Below are 16,216 nucleotides of genomic sequence, written 5' to 3'. Positions count from 1 at the left end.
CTGTGCTGAGCAGTTTATGCACTTTATATATTTAAATCACCATGTGAGATAGGTATTAATGTCTCAGTATTATAGATGAGAAATCCAAAAGAGCCTCACCCAAAAAGTGGATTACAGAATCTACCGCGCTCCAGTTCACATTGCTAGAAAGTGGTAGACTTCAGCTGCAAACCTGAGTTAACCTGATCCTAGCACAACTCTGCTACTCCAGCTTCTGAATGACTGGTCCCCTCTCTCAATGACCTGCCATCCAGTTGACTCTGACTCATGGCAACCCCATGTGTGTCAGAGTAGAACTGTGCTACATAGGATGTCCAATGGCTGATTTTTTGGAAGTAGACTGCCAGGCCGCTGGGTGGACGTGAACCTCCAACCTTTCGGTTAGCAGCAGAGCAAATTAATTGTCTGCACTACCCAGGGATTCCTGGTCCTTTCTCCAGTCCACTACTTCCAAAACAACTTCAGTTAACCTAATTTCAGTGACATGAATAGTCCTTTAGGGTTCATTTGTTAAATATAATGTCGATGCCGAGTTCATGAAATTTACTTTAAGGTTTAAAAACAGGGGTCCAGGAAGTGTTATGCTCAATGAAAATGTTACATGTAAATCATGCCTATGAATTCTGGTTAAAAGGAGAAATCGCTCACCTTTGCTACAGAATTAGAAACAATGCCACGAAGTTTTTAAAAATTATATTTAATACAAGTGAACAGATTAGAAGATCTGAAATGTTATAAAGCAATATACACAATGAATAAATAATTTGCACGGGAGAGTCATGTCTACATCACATAACACTGTCTCGTTTGGGAATACTTAAAGTAAATCCAGTGATAATGCAGAGAGTCCATAAAAATGCTAACCTGTCTTCCCTTGTATGAAATTGTTCAAGTATAAAAATCCAATACAGTGTAAAATAGTATTCAATTTTGTTTAAGAATAAAAATTGCAAGTATTGCAGCTTCAGAAGAAAAATGTAAAGCAGCATTTAAAAACTACATAAGGAGAGTGTTAGACTAATGAGTTACCAAGAAAAATGAGACCTACACGAGCAAAAATCACAGAAGGAAGCACGAAATTAGCAATATAGCCTGTTTAAAAAACCTAAAAGCTAAAATCAACTAAAATGTGTTAACGTAAGAGTACTCTCTTATACAGTGCACATACGAATTTAAATAAATCCAAGTCAACGTCTTTCGCTGAATAGGTTAATATTTAATACCCTACATCTAGACCTACTAAATAATTTATGCCATGAGATGAATACATAATTTTACAGTGTCACATCTAAAGGTCCTTTCTTTAGAGTGCAGCATAGTAAAACTTCAAAATAAATATCTTAAATAGCATTACTAGTAAGGCACAATATAAACCACATCATTATTAACCTTTGAAGAATTGTAATCTCGGTAACCTTGTTGTCTCATGGACTGTATTCACTAATAAATAGTTTTAAATATGACTCTGAAATAGATACTAAAACGTGTAAAATTATTTAAAAAGGGGGAAAAAAAATAAACATCCTTAAGACAGTTCTTAAGGGTGTAGAGTCTGCGAACTTTGCCTGCCTTTATTCAGAAGCCACGAGTCGACACAATAAATAGAAAGAGAAGGCTGTTGTAGTAAAAGCCTGATCCTATTTCAGAATCAGAATTGCTGACACCAGCAGATACAAGTTTCCCAAAATTGAAACAGGATGGGGAGAGGGATTAGAATGTGACAAGCTCATCAAACAAGCACAAGTGATGTGTTCTTTCCAGAACTGTGTGTGTTATTGATTGTCTGTACAGCTGTTGCACCCATTATTTCCACATCACTTGCTCCACAGTTCCACTCATCCTGAGGACAGATGAGAAAATAGCTTTGGTGCCTGTCCACCATTTCACCCACCGCCACGCTCCCAGATTGATTGTTCGATGCCCATTTTTGAGACAGTAAGAACATTACCTTCTTACTCGGAAAAAGTTCTATAGGCCGTAGTGACTGCTAAAAATGACAATCAGTGCTTTCAAACACTTGGTTTAAAAAAAGTCTTGCTTTTAAAGGTAATTCAAGCTACATATTGCTCACTCTGTATTCCCTGGTTCAACTAGATTCAAATAGCATTTTCTAACTTGTAAAAGGCAGTTTGCTTCCCTGATACTATAAAAAGAGCAAAAATAAAAACCCCATTAGAAAAGTGAAATTCCATTGCTACTCCTGCATCATTTCGTTGACTCAGGGTCTGTGGGACTGATTTCCAAACCTGCACGGGCTCCCCTCATTCTCACCTCGTTCTCATCCAGGGACACAACTGGAGTATTTAAAAAAAAAAAAAAAAAAAAAAAAACCTCTGCTCTGCAATAGCATAGCTTTTTTTTTTTTTTTTTTTCCTTTTTCTTTGTAAAGCTGTTAAGTCAATTAACACTCTCATTACCTACTAAGAATTGGGAAATTGGGGGAGGGGGGAGAAGAGAGAACAATTCAACTTTGATCAGATGGCTGGACTATTGCATTCGGTCTGTTTGCAGCTGCTGAGGCTGATACTGGCCAAATGCGGCAGCGGCGGCAGCTGCTGCAGCGGCGGCAGCAGCTGTCCCAGGTGCCGCGGCGGTGATTGGCTGTTGGACTGCGTAGCCATAGCCCCCAGCGGTGACATAGCCTGCAGCAGCTGGAGAGGCTGCGTAGGGGTACTGGTCATAGGCGGCGGCAGCGGCGGCAGCAGCAGCTGCTGCCGCTGAGTACTGTGCGTAAGCGGCTCCAGTGTAATCAATGTAAGGTGTGGTGGAGGCAGCAGCTGCTGTTGGTTGGACATGCGGAATTACAACTCCAGGCTGCACAAAAGCCTGCGGATAGACATAGTGGGCAGGTATCCTGTTGAGAAACGGAAAACAAAGTCAGGCAGCTATTACCTCCTCTCTGTAGCATTCATTGTCCAGAAATAAGACAAACTCAAATTTAGTGGTTATTATGAGCATAGGGTTGCCACAATATCTACTTTCTAGTGGTTCATTGAAATTACTCTGGCGGTAGCCAAAGTCGCATAGTGCCCAGAAAGAATTCAAACAACAATAAAAATATCACAACACCCCCCTGTGGGAATTTTTATGATTATTTAGAGCCATTAAATATCATTTATCCAAAGTTTGGAAAATAAATTAAGGTTCATGAAGGCTATGAAGGTAAGACGTACTTAACAAACGCTTAATTGGCTAAGACTTTAGAAAATTTTGTAATCCGTTCATAAAAGAACGATGTTTAGCAAATAGAAACATTCTTCGCAGTGACTGCGGGACTCAAAGGTAATCCATGATCATTCATTCAATCCCATGGGGCGTAGGCCAGTTTGTCCAAACGAAAAGAAATTTCAACAAAATATCTGGCTTCAATGATAAGTGTTTATTATCATGGCAACCCTACTTGAAATTGCTAGGCAGACTCAGCACACATTAATCTCTCTGCAACCTCAGTCACCCTTATTAAAAATAATAATAATACAAAAACAACAACAAAAAAAAGAAGCAGGCGACAAAATAAAAAAGGAGTTTAAAAGTTCACAAGTGTGGTAAACACAGCAGAATCACACTCCTCAAACGAACTGTAGTGCAGCTCACTCTCGTCACAGAGGCTGTTGTGGGAAGCTACAGAAATGCTATTCACATTCACGGCAGTGATTCCCAAAGAGAGGTGCAGCACACTTTCTTTCTTTCTTTCTGTTTTCCCCATAAAATTCATAAGGACCCAGCGGTCAATCAAACCTGTTTGACTAGCAGGCAACTGAGGGTCAGCCAGCTTGTTTATCTCTATGCAAGACAGACAGAAGGGGTTTGGGGAAACAATGAGGTTGAGGGAAGGGGGAGGGGGGACAGGGAAATACTAAATATCTCCAAAATTATTAGCAACTTAGATGGTTTACATAGTTTTAAGAGTTAGGAAACATTTTTTTATTTGCACATCCATTAACTGTCTTATCCTCCAAATCAACAGAAATAGGTTTATTAGCATATTTGTTTTAATTCTGTCCTATTAGTAAGAATTCTGTACAAATCAATTCTATTCTTCTATTATCCTGCAGAACGTTCAAGAAAGTGAAACAAAATCAAGTATCTTTTAAAATGATGCAATCACAGATCACAGACAAAACAGACTCCAATGACCTTACTTGAAAGTTAATTTGGTTAAAAACATAAATCACAAGAGGTCTTAAAAAAACAAAAACAAAAAAACCCATGCATCTCAACGCTCACTCTTGTGATTCATTATTGCCCACTTAAAACACTACCATGACTATCTGGTTTATTTTCATCTTTCTTTAATATAATCTCCACGAGAAACCCCTGGATTTCTAAAAGTACAACGCCAACATGCCATGTGGTTGTTGACAAAGCCCAAAAACCTACAGAAAGTACAAGCACAACCTTTAAATGTGAACGAACTCAAACCAGAAAGCCTTGCATTCCGATTTTTAAAACACAGATTTTGCTTTGTCTTTTTGGCGTTTCATGGAAAAGATGTATTTATCACAGAGGGTAGCCAGCTTTGACCCCAGTGATAAAAATAACCTGAGTTTTAGTAGACTTGTAGATCTTTCCCAGTGCCAGGAGAAACGACGTCATCAAAGTGTTTCAGAGGACACTCAGGGATGTTCTTAACTGCTTGTCAGAAACCAGACGCATGGTCGTATACACACTCAAAACTTTTCTGCAGGTCAGGTGACTGGCTCGCTTGTAGCAACAGGTGTGGCTTTAGGAAACACTGTGCCGGGAGGTCGCCTCGATCACAGTGTGGGGACACTGCTAAGCGAGGCCGCTGTCATGCCAGTTTGCATGTGGTGATGGACAGCAGGGGCTGCAGCCGGGCTATTTTTGATCCTGTCATGCGACAAGGGTTTCCAGCGGGTAAAATGTCTTTATAAGGCCAAAGTAAAACATCTATCAGCTACAAAGGCCAGCCAGCAAGAAGCTCACTGATACCAAAACATTAACCCCTTACACTCCCAGTTCCAAAAGACAACACAGTGATTGCAAGGTTCACAGGTTTGAATGAAAGTGTTAACCACAACAAGCTTATCCTACAAAGAGGAAGGATAAAATTATGTGTGCGCGTGGGTGTGAAGTAAGCATTAAGCAATAAGTGGGGTTGTTTAGAGGCTCTTGTTTCTGCCTTTATTTTCCATGGAGAAGTCACTTTGCTTTGATAATGCAGACCAATGAGAGCGTGCGGTTCCCTGGAAGATAAGAATTCTACATGAAGTCTGGCAAAAGTAGGAAGATGTCCGGAAGTCAAATGAAAACCTAGAGTCCTTTAAGGTTCAGGGAAAAGGAGAATGCTGGAGGCCATGGAAAGCCTAAAATATCTCACTCAGTTCAGGAAGGAAGGCAGAATTGGACAGAGGGTAAGGGGGCACCTTGGAAGCAATCCCTATATTAGGAGTTCCTTTAATAGTCCACCATCACCCCCAGTTGCTGTTGAGTCGATTCCGACTCATGGCGACCCCAAGTGTCTCAGAGTAGGACTGTGCTCTGTGGGGTTTTCAAAGGCTGGTTTTTCAAAATCAGATTGCAATGCCTTTCTTTTGAGACACCTCTGGGTGGACTTGAACCTCCAACATTTCAGTTAGCAGTCAAGTGAGTTAACCGTTTGCACCATCGTAATAGTCTAAGGGACATGCCTAGCAATTACAAAAGGACAAGTGCAAAGCAGATACTTCCAGCAATTTTCAAACAGAATTCCTACGCTTTCCTTTTCTTCCCATCTCTTTATGTCCCTCTGACTTCTCTCTGATTTTTGAAGCGATATAATAAACTGGTTCTTCTTCTAAACAATTGCACAGTTTTGACAGAGTCTGCCCCTCATTCGCTTGCTCAAAGTACTCCCTGGCCCTTAATATCGTAACAAACGAAATGTGGATTTCTTAAACCTTGGCATCCTAGACCCTTTAGGATTCTGGCTCCAAACTTTCTTTCCAGTATTCCTTTCTACCTTTCTTTGAACCCAGGACAACTGGGCTCCTTAATGTTCCTAAACATGCCAGACTTTCTTAGATCCTCATTTTTGTCCATCTCATCTTTCCACCGGAGATGCCAGTCCCCACTCCACCTCCACCCATCCTCGCTCTTGTTGTTGTTATTGGTGTTAGTTGCATCGAGTCGATTCTGACTCATGGTGACCCCATGTGTGCAGAGTAGAACTGCTCCATAGGGCTTTCAAGATTGTGACCTTTCAGACGCAGATCACCAGGCCTGTCTTCCAAGGTGCCTCTGGGTGGGTTTGAAGCGCTAACCTTTCAGTTAGTAGTCCAGCACTCAAACATCTGCACCACCCAGGGACCCCTGTCCTCACTTTCCCACTCATTACGCATAGGGCCTTTAGCAATTCGCTTTTTCCTTTCAATCTCACATTTCTCATCTATGAAATGGACCTAGTATTTTCAACCCTGATTTGTTGTACATTAAATAGCCTATGTGAAGAATCTACTATGATGAATAAAGTGGGTACTCAATAAACGAGCTCCCTATCTTCCGTCATCCTTTAAAACCTAGGTCAACTTCTACCTCCTTCTTGAAGACTTCCTGGATTACACCAACTGGATGTCTCTCTTCCTTATCTGAAGCTACACAGAGAGCACTCTGGGGTGCTTGTCGATTTTCTTACTAGATTACGAGAGAATGGAGTTGTGTCTTTTTTGGGTACAGCCTGACATGGAGGAAAGAATACAGCCTTTGGAGTCAGACAGACCATGACTCTGAACCAAAATCGGCTTCTATCACTTCCAAGCCCTGTGACCCCAGGGAAGCTAATTAATCTCTTTGTGTGTGTCTCTCTCTCTGTGTGTGTGTGTGTGTGTGTGTGTGTCTCAGGTTGGTTTGTTTGTTTTTTCATCCAGAGGAAGGATATTAATAGTGCCTTCATCAAAGAATTATTGTGAGGATAATATTATGTAATTTATAGAAATCCCTTATCAGTGCCAAGCATGGAGCAAATGTACAGTTAATGCTGGTAAGCACCTCTCCTGCCTCCTTAGTGGGTGGTCCAGCACCTAGCACAGTGTTAACACACCTGGCACAAAACTGAACACTTAAAAGATGTACTGAGCGAATGTTTACGTGTATTTTCAACCTGATCTAAACTACCTAGAAATTTCTGTGCACAGATCCACAGTCTCTCTGCTCTAAGGTTTCAACAAGAAAATCTTCTTCCAAACATAAAATATTTATGATACTTTTCAGCAAATCCATAAGTTTCTATCTATCTTCCCACTGTGTTACGTTCCTTCAGGCCAAGGTTTTGTCTTAAATGGTACAGAGTAATCTGGGAGCTGTTTAGGGACCACATAAAAAATAGTTCAGTTACTAGAACTTCAAACACCTTGAGTAACACAAAAAATTCTCAAGCTTCTTTACAGGACTAAAATAAGAACATGTGGCGTTCGAACATAATTTAGGATGACCAGGTGTGATTTCTTAGGTACAGACTCTGGGGACTAGAGCAATGCTGAGAGCCCCTTAACAAAGAAAAAGAAGGCTTGCTTGTTTCATCTGGAATGCTATCTATTCCTAATACAGATCTCAAGTTCAAACAATTTACGCAAACAGTAATAATCGCCATCCCTTATAAAGACAGTGAATATTAGGAGAGATGAAAAACACAAGGCTGCCATCAAAACACACTTGACTTACAATTTCCAAATGACACAGCTTACTCTGGGTGATCTTATTTTCCTTCTGTTACTTTCTTTTTCAAGGATCTACAAAGACCAACACAACTAGTCTTAATTTCTATATCTAGCTCTTAAGACCCTCCATCAACAGTCTGGTTTCTGCACGCACTAGGTCTTTTCTTCTCGGTGTCTTTATTCACATTCACCTCATCATCCTACCCCTTCCAGACGTGTCTATTCCTCTTTCCACCTCTCCAAGATATACTCATTGGCCCAAGTCTAGATCAAGTCTACCTCCCCTACAAGCTCTGTGCAACTCCTCCAGCACATCTATTTTCTTGCTACTCTGAATTCTTCTTGTACTTGACACGATACCAAGCAATTCCTGATTGGTTTGTGTTTGATTTCTTTCCCAAACTAAAGTGCCATTTCTTCATTTTGCCTCACCCACTAGCACAGTAAAAAATAGGCACAAGCTAATACCTGTTGATTGATTTACTTTTCTAACTGTTCCAAGATTATTAGCATAAGGCCACGACAAAGCTCACCATCGCTTCTCAAGTCACATGTTCTCCTCCCTAATTCTACCTTAAACACACAGTCTAGACCACTGGGGGGTGGCATCCTAGAGAAGTAGTTGGAGTCATCAGCACACTATTTGTTGTCCATGTCCAGGTTGGTTTGGATGGGGCTTTGACAAATAGCTATGGGTATACGAAGACCCTTTCTGATCATGTTGGACAGAAGACTCTCTTCAACGGTTAAAAAAAAAAAGTTAAGAGTTGGCAGTAAGAGTAAGGCACTCATATGTTAAAGGTAGGGTTATAAGAGGGTATTCATGGGAAACATAACTTGACTTTTCCAAGTCAGATTATTATTATTTTTGGTCTATCTATCTATGAAGACAGGTTTCAACCTTTGAGGTTACACGTGTTGACGTTGAGGTGTTAAACTGGAGAAGAAACTATTGCGGACCACATAATATATATTGAACAGCTAGAACCTTTAAAAAAGATGTTTAAATTCCTGGCATTCAAGTTACAGGAATGCTGATCGGCTAGAACACAGCCAAAATAGACTTGAGTTTTCAGAATAAATTTAGGAAGTAGGTGATATTCCACCCATCTTATGTCTGAATGGGAGGGAAGTGGGGAGCTCAGATAAGGAAAGCTGTTAATCACAGCACCCAGAGAGAACACAAATATGAGCAGGCTGTTCACCTGGGTTAGGTCTGAAAAGTGAAAGTTAGTGCTACTCTACTTAAAAAACTGGATAGTGTTAATGAAATCAGATGAGGACAGCTGGACCTTTAAATTAGAAGGCCTAAAAGTAGATACACATTGCAAAAGAACCCATTCCCAGAAAACTCCCCCAGTAAAACAGAAACTCAGGACATGCAAGCAATGAATCTGTATTCTTACAGAAAGAAATCACACCATTTAGCACTCACTACAAAAATACGGGTAAGTGGAAGTCACAGGCTACAGCTTAAAAGCAAGAAACAAACAAAAAAAAGGCCCTTTGCTTCCCATGGCAAAGTAAAAAGTCAACACTCCTCAACACCACCACCAAAACCAAAAACACAAAGAGCCCCTTCCCCGAGGAAAAGAAAACACTTTCACTACAGCTCTTTTCAATTAAGTAAAAAAAAGCACACAGTTTAGCTATCAACACCACTTCATTACTGTAATAAATAAAATAAAGCACACGGAGGTCTATTGACTATTGTGAAAAATAAAAAACAACACCAACATCCATGCATCGTTAATCACCATCTGAGCTTGTGTGTCTGAGTCTACTGGTTACAGAGTTTAATTCCAAACAGAACTATTCCACCTCTTATCATCGTATCCTTCTGATCAGTTAGCTTAACTGTATACGAGCCCTGTCAGGTTAGAAAGAGATAAATACAATTGAGTCAAGTTGAACAGCAGTAACGGTGAGGGGGCACAATCACCTTGGACATGAGTCATACCTGGTATTTTTGTTTTGTTTTATCATAAGCTCAAAATTTGTCTGGTTTGGAGGCTGCATACTTGGTCACATAACTTGACTCATCTAAAAATATTTATAGTATCAGCATTAAAAATAGACAAGCATATACAAATATGTTTAACCAGGAAAATTCAGTGACATGATGTCTTGTGTGTCTATAACAAAGAGGCAGGTTTAACAAATGTATTGAAACGGAGGAGGGCCTGTTCAATGGACTTACCCAAAAGGTCTTTGTATAAGGGCTGGATGAAGCTGTTGAACACCAAACGCAAAACCTAACAACAAAACACACCACATTCTCTATTTGTGCACATTACTAGAACATATAAAATGCAATCACAACTTTCACTAGAAAAAAATAACTATTCTTTTAATACTTTAGAGGAAATATTACATCTATATATTTTTAAATCAGTTTTATAAGTGTTACTGTTGATCCCAAATAAAGATTTTAATAGGCTCAAGTGGAAAGTTTGAAAAAATACATATCTGCAAAGTTTATTGGACAGACATAGAACAGGGCTTTAGAAAATGAGACCAGGGACAATTCTTGTGAAATAAAAACAAGAACAATAGGACTTGACAATGAAGTTACATGTCACAAATATTCCTAAAATCCTGAATCACCGTCTATAAAAAGCTTTTGTAAATTGGAACGCTGGTTTTGGAATGCTGTAGACAACGCTCTGGAAGAACTGGGTTTTGCAGCTTTAGAGTACTCAAAATTCACAAAAATAAATTCTCCTTTCCTTCTCTTCTGGATAATATATACACATGGTATAATAGACAAATACATTGTTGTCTTTAGCGGCAATCAAGCCAATTCTGACTCATGGCAACCCCATGGGTGCAGAGTAGAACTGCTCCATAGGACTTTCTAGGCTGTGACCTTTTGAAGCAGATCTCTAGGCCTGTCTTCCCAGGCACCTCTGGGTGGGTTTGAACCACTGACCTTTTGGCTAGTAGCCAAGCATTTAACCACTGCACCACCCAGGGATTCCTTATATATTATTTAATGCTCTTCAGTATTTGCACATGCCCTCGCTTTCTGGACAACCCAGTTTCCTTTCAAATCAGCTTGGATGGAAGTGTCAACCTCTTTCCAAAACTTCAGATGGAAAGTGTTAGGACTATATAATTTAATCAAGCAAAGCCACTTACCCAAGAGAAAGATTACACTCTCTCAATAGTCAACTCTCAATTATTTGTATTAATGCAAAGGGCGGTGTTGCAAATAATCCCAAAGGACATATTTTCACACAGACAAGACGATGCTTCCCTTTCGGTGACCAACTGCCACATAACTTTGGAGTAAATGATTTCTCATCTCTAAGATGCTTCATCTATAACAGGAGGGCCCTTGACTAGGGGAAATCTCTCCATTTTCTTCCATGGCTAATATCCTGTGACTCTAAGTCACAGCTTTACAAACCTGACACTAACCCCATCCCCATACTTCTCCTGGGTCTGTGTACAAGTCAGATTACCTGCTGTGAGCACAGGGCAACTGGTGGTAAAAGGAGAGACAAGACTATGCAGGCAACTATAACTAGCTGGAGTTGACAAGTTTGGACCACATAATCCCTATGTGAATTATCTACATGTCGCTAAGAATTGGAAAACTGAGAGTGGACTACAACTCCAAGATCTATTTTTGTACATTAGATACCTGCCTATACAGGTACATTTCAGCTCCTGAAAGGAGTGTCTGCAGCTCTCATTTATTTTAAAGTCCTTGGTAGAATGACTAACTATGGCTCAAGTTTACTAAACACATCTACAGATTCTAAGGGACCCAATGTTTTGGGCATCAGAGATTCTTACTATTCACAAGTGGGGGGCTCTGATGGAGGGTGGGGGGTGACAGGCATTCCTCACCTGGTTGCATGATCCTAGGTTTTGCTCCCAAGTATGCCAGATTCACATTGGCCTTCCTGCCATCAATGATGGGGTTGGGATCCTTGCAGGCCCTTTCCGCAGCAGCCCGGTCAGCCATGGTGACCTTAGCAACATATACACACACACAGACACACACACAAAGTGCTAAATTAACCCCTGAAGGAAAAGCCAAGAATCACACTAGAGAAGTCGTATGTGGTAAAACTGAGGGGTTCTCAAACTTTTTCTTTTATTTATTCTTTTTTTTTTGCTAGGCCTTACTCATTGTTCGCCCCTCCTCGCCAAAATAATAATAAGGACACCCCCACTCCTAAGTCTTAAGAGTGCTAGTAGGGCCTAGTTGACATTCGTGAGCCAGAATTCCGTTTCAGAACGCCTCTAGAGCCTTCCTACTCCCAGTGTCCCTAGATCTGCCTGAGAGCCACTGTTTGCTTTCAAGTAAGCCCAGCCTCACATCCGCCCGGTGAGCCCAGCCACCCGCAAACATATCCCCAACGACAATAGCTATTGTCCTACTCTGGGGCTCGCTGCTTCTCGGCAGATGAATTGCCGAGCTTAAATCTCCAGAAAGCTTGATATGCTCTGTTTCATTTCGGCAAAGAGCCATAGGGTCATCTTTTCAAGAACCTACCTTTGCAATTTTAAAACAAGAGGGGCGGTGGCATGAGAGGAGCACCTCCTGGGGTGTTCTCTCTCTGCCCCAGCCGGAACGCCAGAAGACACACACATTTTGACAAAGCAACTGCGCGCTTAACCACCTGCCTCCAACCCGGGAATACAATTCTGCAGGGCTGCGGCCCCTCCCTCCCAACCCTCCGCACCTCTAAATCCAACGGTCAATACAATGCTCTCCTTCCACCCCTGCTGCGCCCCTCCCCCTACACCGCATCCCCCTGGATCCTCTTGGAACCCTAAGAGGCAGGGGCGCCGGCCCTCCCTTCCACAGCTCCGCCGCGCGCAAAGTTTCAGTTTAGCCCGGAGCTGCGGAGAAGAGCGCTCACGCCCGCAGGTTCCTCCCACGGCCACGCTGGGCCCCTCACTCCAAACTCCGACCCTGGGGGCCAAGAGTCACTCCTTTCCTCCCCGCTCCCGCGCCATCTCCCCGCCGGGCTCTTTGTCACCCCCCTCCCCCAATCCGCGCAACTTACAAATCCATAGCCCCGGGACTTGCCCGTCTGCCGGTCGGTGATGACCACCGCCTCCTCGATCTCGCCGAAGACCTCGAAGTACTTGCGCAGGCTGGCGTCGGTGGTGTGGTAGGGCAGCCCCCCGACGAAGATCTTGGTGTACGTGGTGTCTTTCTGGGTCGTGTGCATCTTCGCGCCCGCCCCGCGGCTCGGGCTCCGGCTGCGGCTGCGGCTGCGGCTGGGGCAGCGGCTGCGCCTCCTCCTCCGGCTCCGCGTCTCCCGCACCCTTTCGCGGTCGGCGGGGGCCAAGGGCGCGCCCGGGGGCGAAGGCGGCGGCGCGGTGGGGGCGAGCGGCCGGGGGCGGCCGAGGGCGCGGAGCGCGCGGCTTCCGAAGTCGCCAGCAGCTCCGGAGACTTGACTTCGCTCTCTCCTGCCGCCCCCCCTGCCGGTCACGGTACAAATTCTCCGGATCGTTTGGGTTAGGATTCGGTTCTAGAGAATGTGCCAGCGGTTTCCACTCATCTGCCGGGGAGGCCCAAAATGGAAAGAGGGTGGTCCTCAAGCGAAGAAGTGGGTGCGTTGAGAGGTAGATTTTTCCGTCTTAGAAATTAGGTGGCTTGGGCGGGGCGTGGGTAGGGTCCGCTGGGAGAGCGTCCGCGCGCGGAGGTGGGCGGGCGCGCGGTGGGGCCGGGGCTGGGGGACTCCGCGCTGCTTCGGCTTTAGCTCTCTCTCCCGCCGCGGAAGCTGGAAGACCAGTGTGCCGGGGACTGCTCTCCACCTCTCTGCTCCCTTCCCCCGCTGGCCGGGGGTCGGCGCCTGGCTGGGGAGGGGGCGGGCCGCACGCCTGCGATTGGCCGCGGCCGCACCTGGGGCGCCCGGCGCCACCGCCCCCCAGCTGTTGGCAACAGCTGCTTCTCCCCCGGCGCCGCGCGGCGCTGGCGCCCGGGCTTGGGCTCTGGAGCCGGCGCTAGGGTAGGGTTGGGGACGGCTAAGGCGGCCTTGCACTCGGCGTCGCTCGCTCCAATTCGTCAAAGACCTAGAGACCCGGCGCGGCCCCAGCCGGATCCAGGGCGCGGGGACTGAGTTGGACGAGGGAGCTTCGTCGCTCTCCAAAGCCCGTGACGAGGGCTGTTTTCGCTCGGCCTCGGTGGCAGGGCCCGCAAGGCAACCTGGACTCGGCCTCGGTGTCAGGGCAGGCGACCTGGACTGGCGAGCTGGGGGCCCCGAGGCATGGGGCGGTTCCCTGAAAGGCACTTCCAGTCCAGGCTCTAGGGGCCAAGGAGCTCAGCCAACGACACCGGAGCTGGATACTCTGGGGCCAGGAGAGCGAGAAGGAGGGCCCCAACCTTCCTTGACCCTAAAGAGCCGGTGCTGGGAGGACCAGCGTGGTAGAGCCAGAAGGAAATGAAGGTCTAGCGCTTGGGTGTGCTTGGGAGAACCATAAGCTTTAATTGCTCACGACCCAGCCAAACGAAGTAACAGTAGACACCGATGTCTGTCAGGCACCGCCTTCTATTTCAGAGAACCATAAATTAGTACTTTAGCCCCCACAGTCACCAGATTTGTGTTTCTTCCCAACTTAGTTATTCGGGAAGATTGGTACAGATTTCTCATAAGTTCTTTTTTTGTTTTTCTCTGTCTCTCCGAAGCAAAGAATTAATCTACTTCCTTCTTTTTGAATTGCAGAAATCATGTTTTATCTGGATGCAATTGTAAAGGGTGTAATTTTTGAAATCAACCTGTTACATAACCACAGCTTTCTACCAGCAGCCCTTTAAAGCATCTGTAGACGGTACACTAAGTTAGTACAGCGTGTATATATATATTTAATGTCAGCTTTTCTGCTTTTAGCAACTTTTGAAAAATCAAGAGTACATTCAATTAGGCTATGAAATCATTCAGTCATATTTGAGGTTTGGATGGGAATATTTAACGTGAGCAGTTTTACTTACCACCGTCGATGCACAGTTTGCCTTGGAGTCATTTCCACCTGGAGTGCCCTCTGAAGTCCATACATTAATTGCCTCTGGTCTGCACCCTTTAAAGCACTCAAGTATGTTAACCTCCTGGAGAGGCCCACACTTCTGTTTCTCTTTCCCTGGCACTTTCGCAGTCAACCCAACAGGATGAGAGAGGCTGTATTTGCAAAAGCTATTGTGAGTGCAAATATTCTTGTGCAAAACGTTAAATTCCCTTTTTTTTTTTTTCACTTGCTGAATTCTGCAGGAGGTTGACCCTTTGAGGTCATCCGTTTCTCTAAATTTGAACCCTCAATGGGAGATATACAGAAAGAAGAAATCCATCCAAAGTCTTTTTTTTTTTTTTTGTAATGCAATTGAAGAAAAATAAACTATTTTACAGGCATATGAGAGCCAGATAGTGAAAGGGTAAAACAACAGCCTTTCCGTATTGCTGAAGTAAAGCGCAGGTTGGAAAGGGACTCTATGTGCTGGTATGATGAAGGATAATGTTTTAAAAACTGGCAAAACAAAGCAGGCGGTGGAAGAGAGGAGGCGTGTCTTTTAATATTCAACATCCATCTTGCAGCTTCACTTAAGAATTACTGTACTTAGATGAAGCTCAGGCGAAATTTTTTTTTGTGAGGAGAAGCAGCCTTAAAGAGCAGGGTGACTCTGGCCGTTTTACCTCTCTACCTGCCTGGATGGGGCGCATACTCTGGAGTGGACTGTGATAATATCAGGGAAGGAGGGTGTCTGGGAGTGTAGCCAGCAGCTTGGATGTTCACTAGGTAAAGGAGTGAGATCGACAAGGAAAGTCTGATCCCAGGTTGGGATACCTGAGTGGTAGAACTCGGCTTCTGGAAATAAGATGCTTCCCTAACATTGTCCCAGAGAAAATAATGCAGCCGCTTTCACTCCAAGCCCTTGCAACCCTGGACTGGTATGCTTTTATTCTTTCACGTGAACAGTAAATATTTGATAGCGGCCTTTAAAACATTTGTTTTGTACAAAATGATATCTGGATATTCCCTAATTTTGAATTAAGAGGTATGTACTTAAAGCATTGCTGAGAACGCTGGTTGTTACGTGATTCACAGAGAACTAAGTTTAAGGGGGATGGAGGTTCCCCATTTTCCACACCTATTTAAATAGAAGGGCTGTTGGTGGTTCAGTGGTAGACTTCTTGCCTTCCATGCGAGAGACCTGGGTTTAATTCCCAGCCCGTGTATCTCATGTGCAGCCACTACCCACCTGTCAGGAGAGGCTTGTGTGTTGCTATGATGCGGAACAGGAAGCACTGGAGCTTCCAGACTACTACAGACTGGGAAGAAAGGCGTGGGATCTACTTCTGAAAATCAGCCAGTGAAAATCCCCTAAAAACAACATGGCAGCCCTGAGGCTCAGTGTTTAAAGACTTAAAATAAAACAACCCCCCCCCCCCCCGCAAATCGCAATGGTCAGATCCTCAATTGATCATGGGAATGATGGAGGACCGAGAAGCATTTTGTTCTCTTGTGGATGGGGTTGCCCTGAGTTGGGGTGACGTGAAGTGGTAATTCATGCACAGTTCAGCTCCACAAACCTTTACTGTGCA

At 44.0% G+C, this 16,216-nt stretch overlaps 1 protein-coding gene across 1 annotated transcript; it reads right to left on the bottom strand.

The window, feature by feature from the left end:
* Positions 1 to 711: 711 nt before the first annotated feature.
* On the bottom strand, positions 712 to 12,893 carry RBM24 (RNA binding motif protein 24). Its single transcript, XM_003416459.3, has 4 exons — positions 12,683 to 12,893; positions 11,514 to 11,637; positions 9,856 to 9,910; positions 712 to 2,854 (listed from the first exon to the last, which is right to left on the bottom strand). Exons 1-4 carry the CDS (start codon positions 12,848 to 12,850, stop codon positions 2,488 to 2,490), a joined length of 714 nt encoding a protein of 237 aa, XP_003416507.2. The 5' UTR covers positions 12,851 to 12,893; the 3' UTR covers positions 712 to 2,487.
* Positions 12,894 to 16,216: the final 3,323 nt, after the last annotated feature.

This window comes from Loxodonta africana, chromosome 1, assembly GCF_030014295.1.
Source record: "Loxodonta africana isolate mLoxAfr1 chromosome 1, mLoxAfr1.hap2, whole genome shotgun sequence".
Taxonomy (NCBI): Eukaryota; Metazoa; Chordata; class Mammalia; order Proboscidea; family Elephantidae; genus Loxodonta; species Loxodonta africana.
The sequence above is the reverse complement of the archived record's forward strand: the minus strand, read 5'-3'. Positions and strand labels throughout refer to the sequence as shown.

Bases quoted from the DNA above. Each gene is read 5' to 3' on its own strand.
- RBM24 (XM_003416459.3), bottom strand. From the start codon at position 12,850: ATGCACACGACCCAGAAAGACACCACGTACACCAAGATCTTCGTCGGG. The intron at 11,638-12,682 runs GTAAGTTGCGCG...TATGTTGCTAAG, and splicing joins AGTCCCGGGGCTATGGATTT to GTCACCATGGCTGACCGGGC. The intron at 9,911-11,513 runs GTGAGGAATGCC...TTTTGTTGTTAG, and splicing joins ACCTAGGATCATGCAACCAG to GTTTTGCGTTTGGTGTTCAA.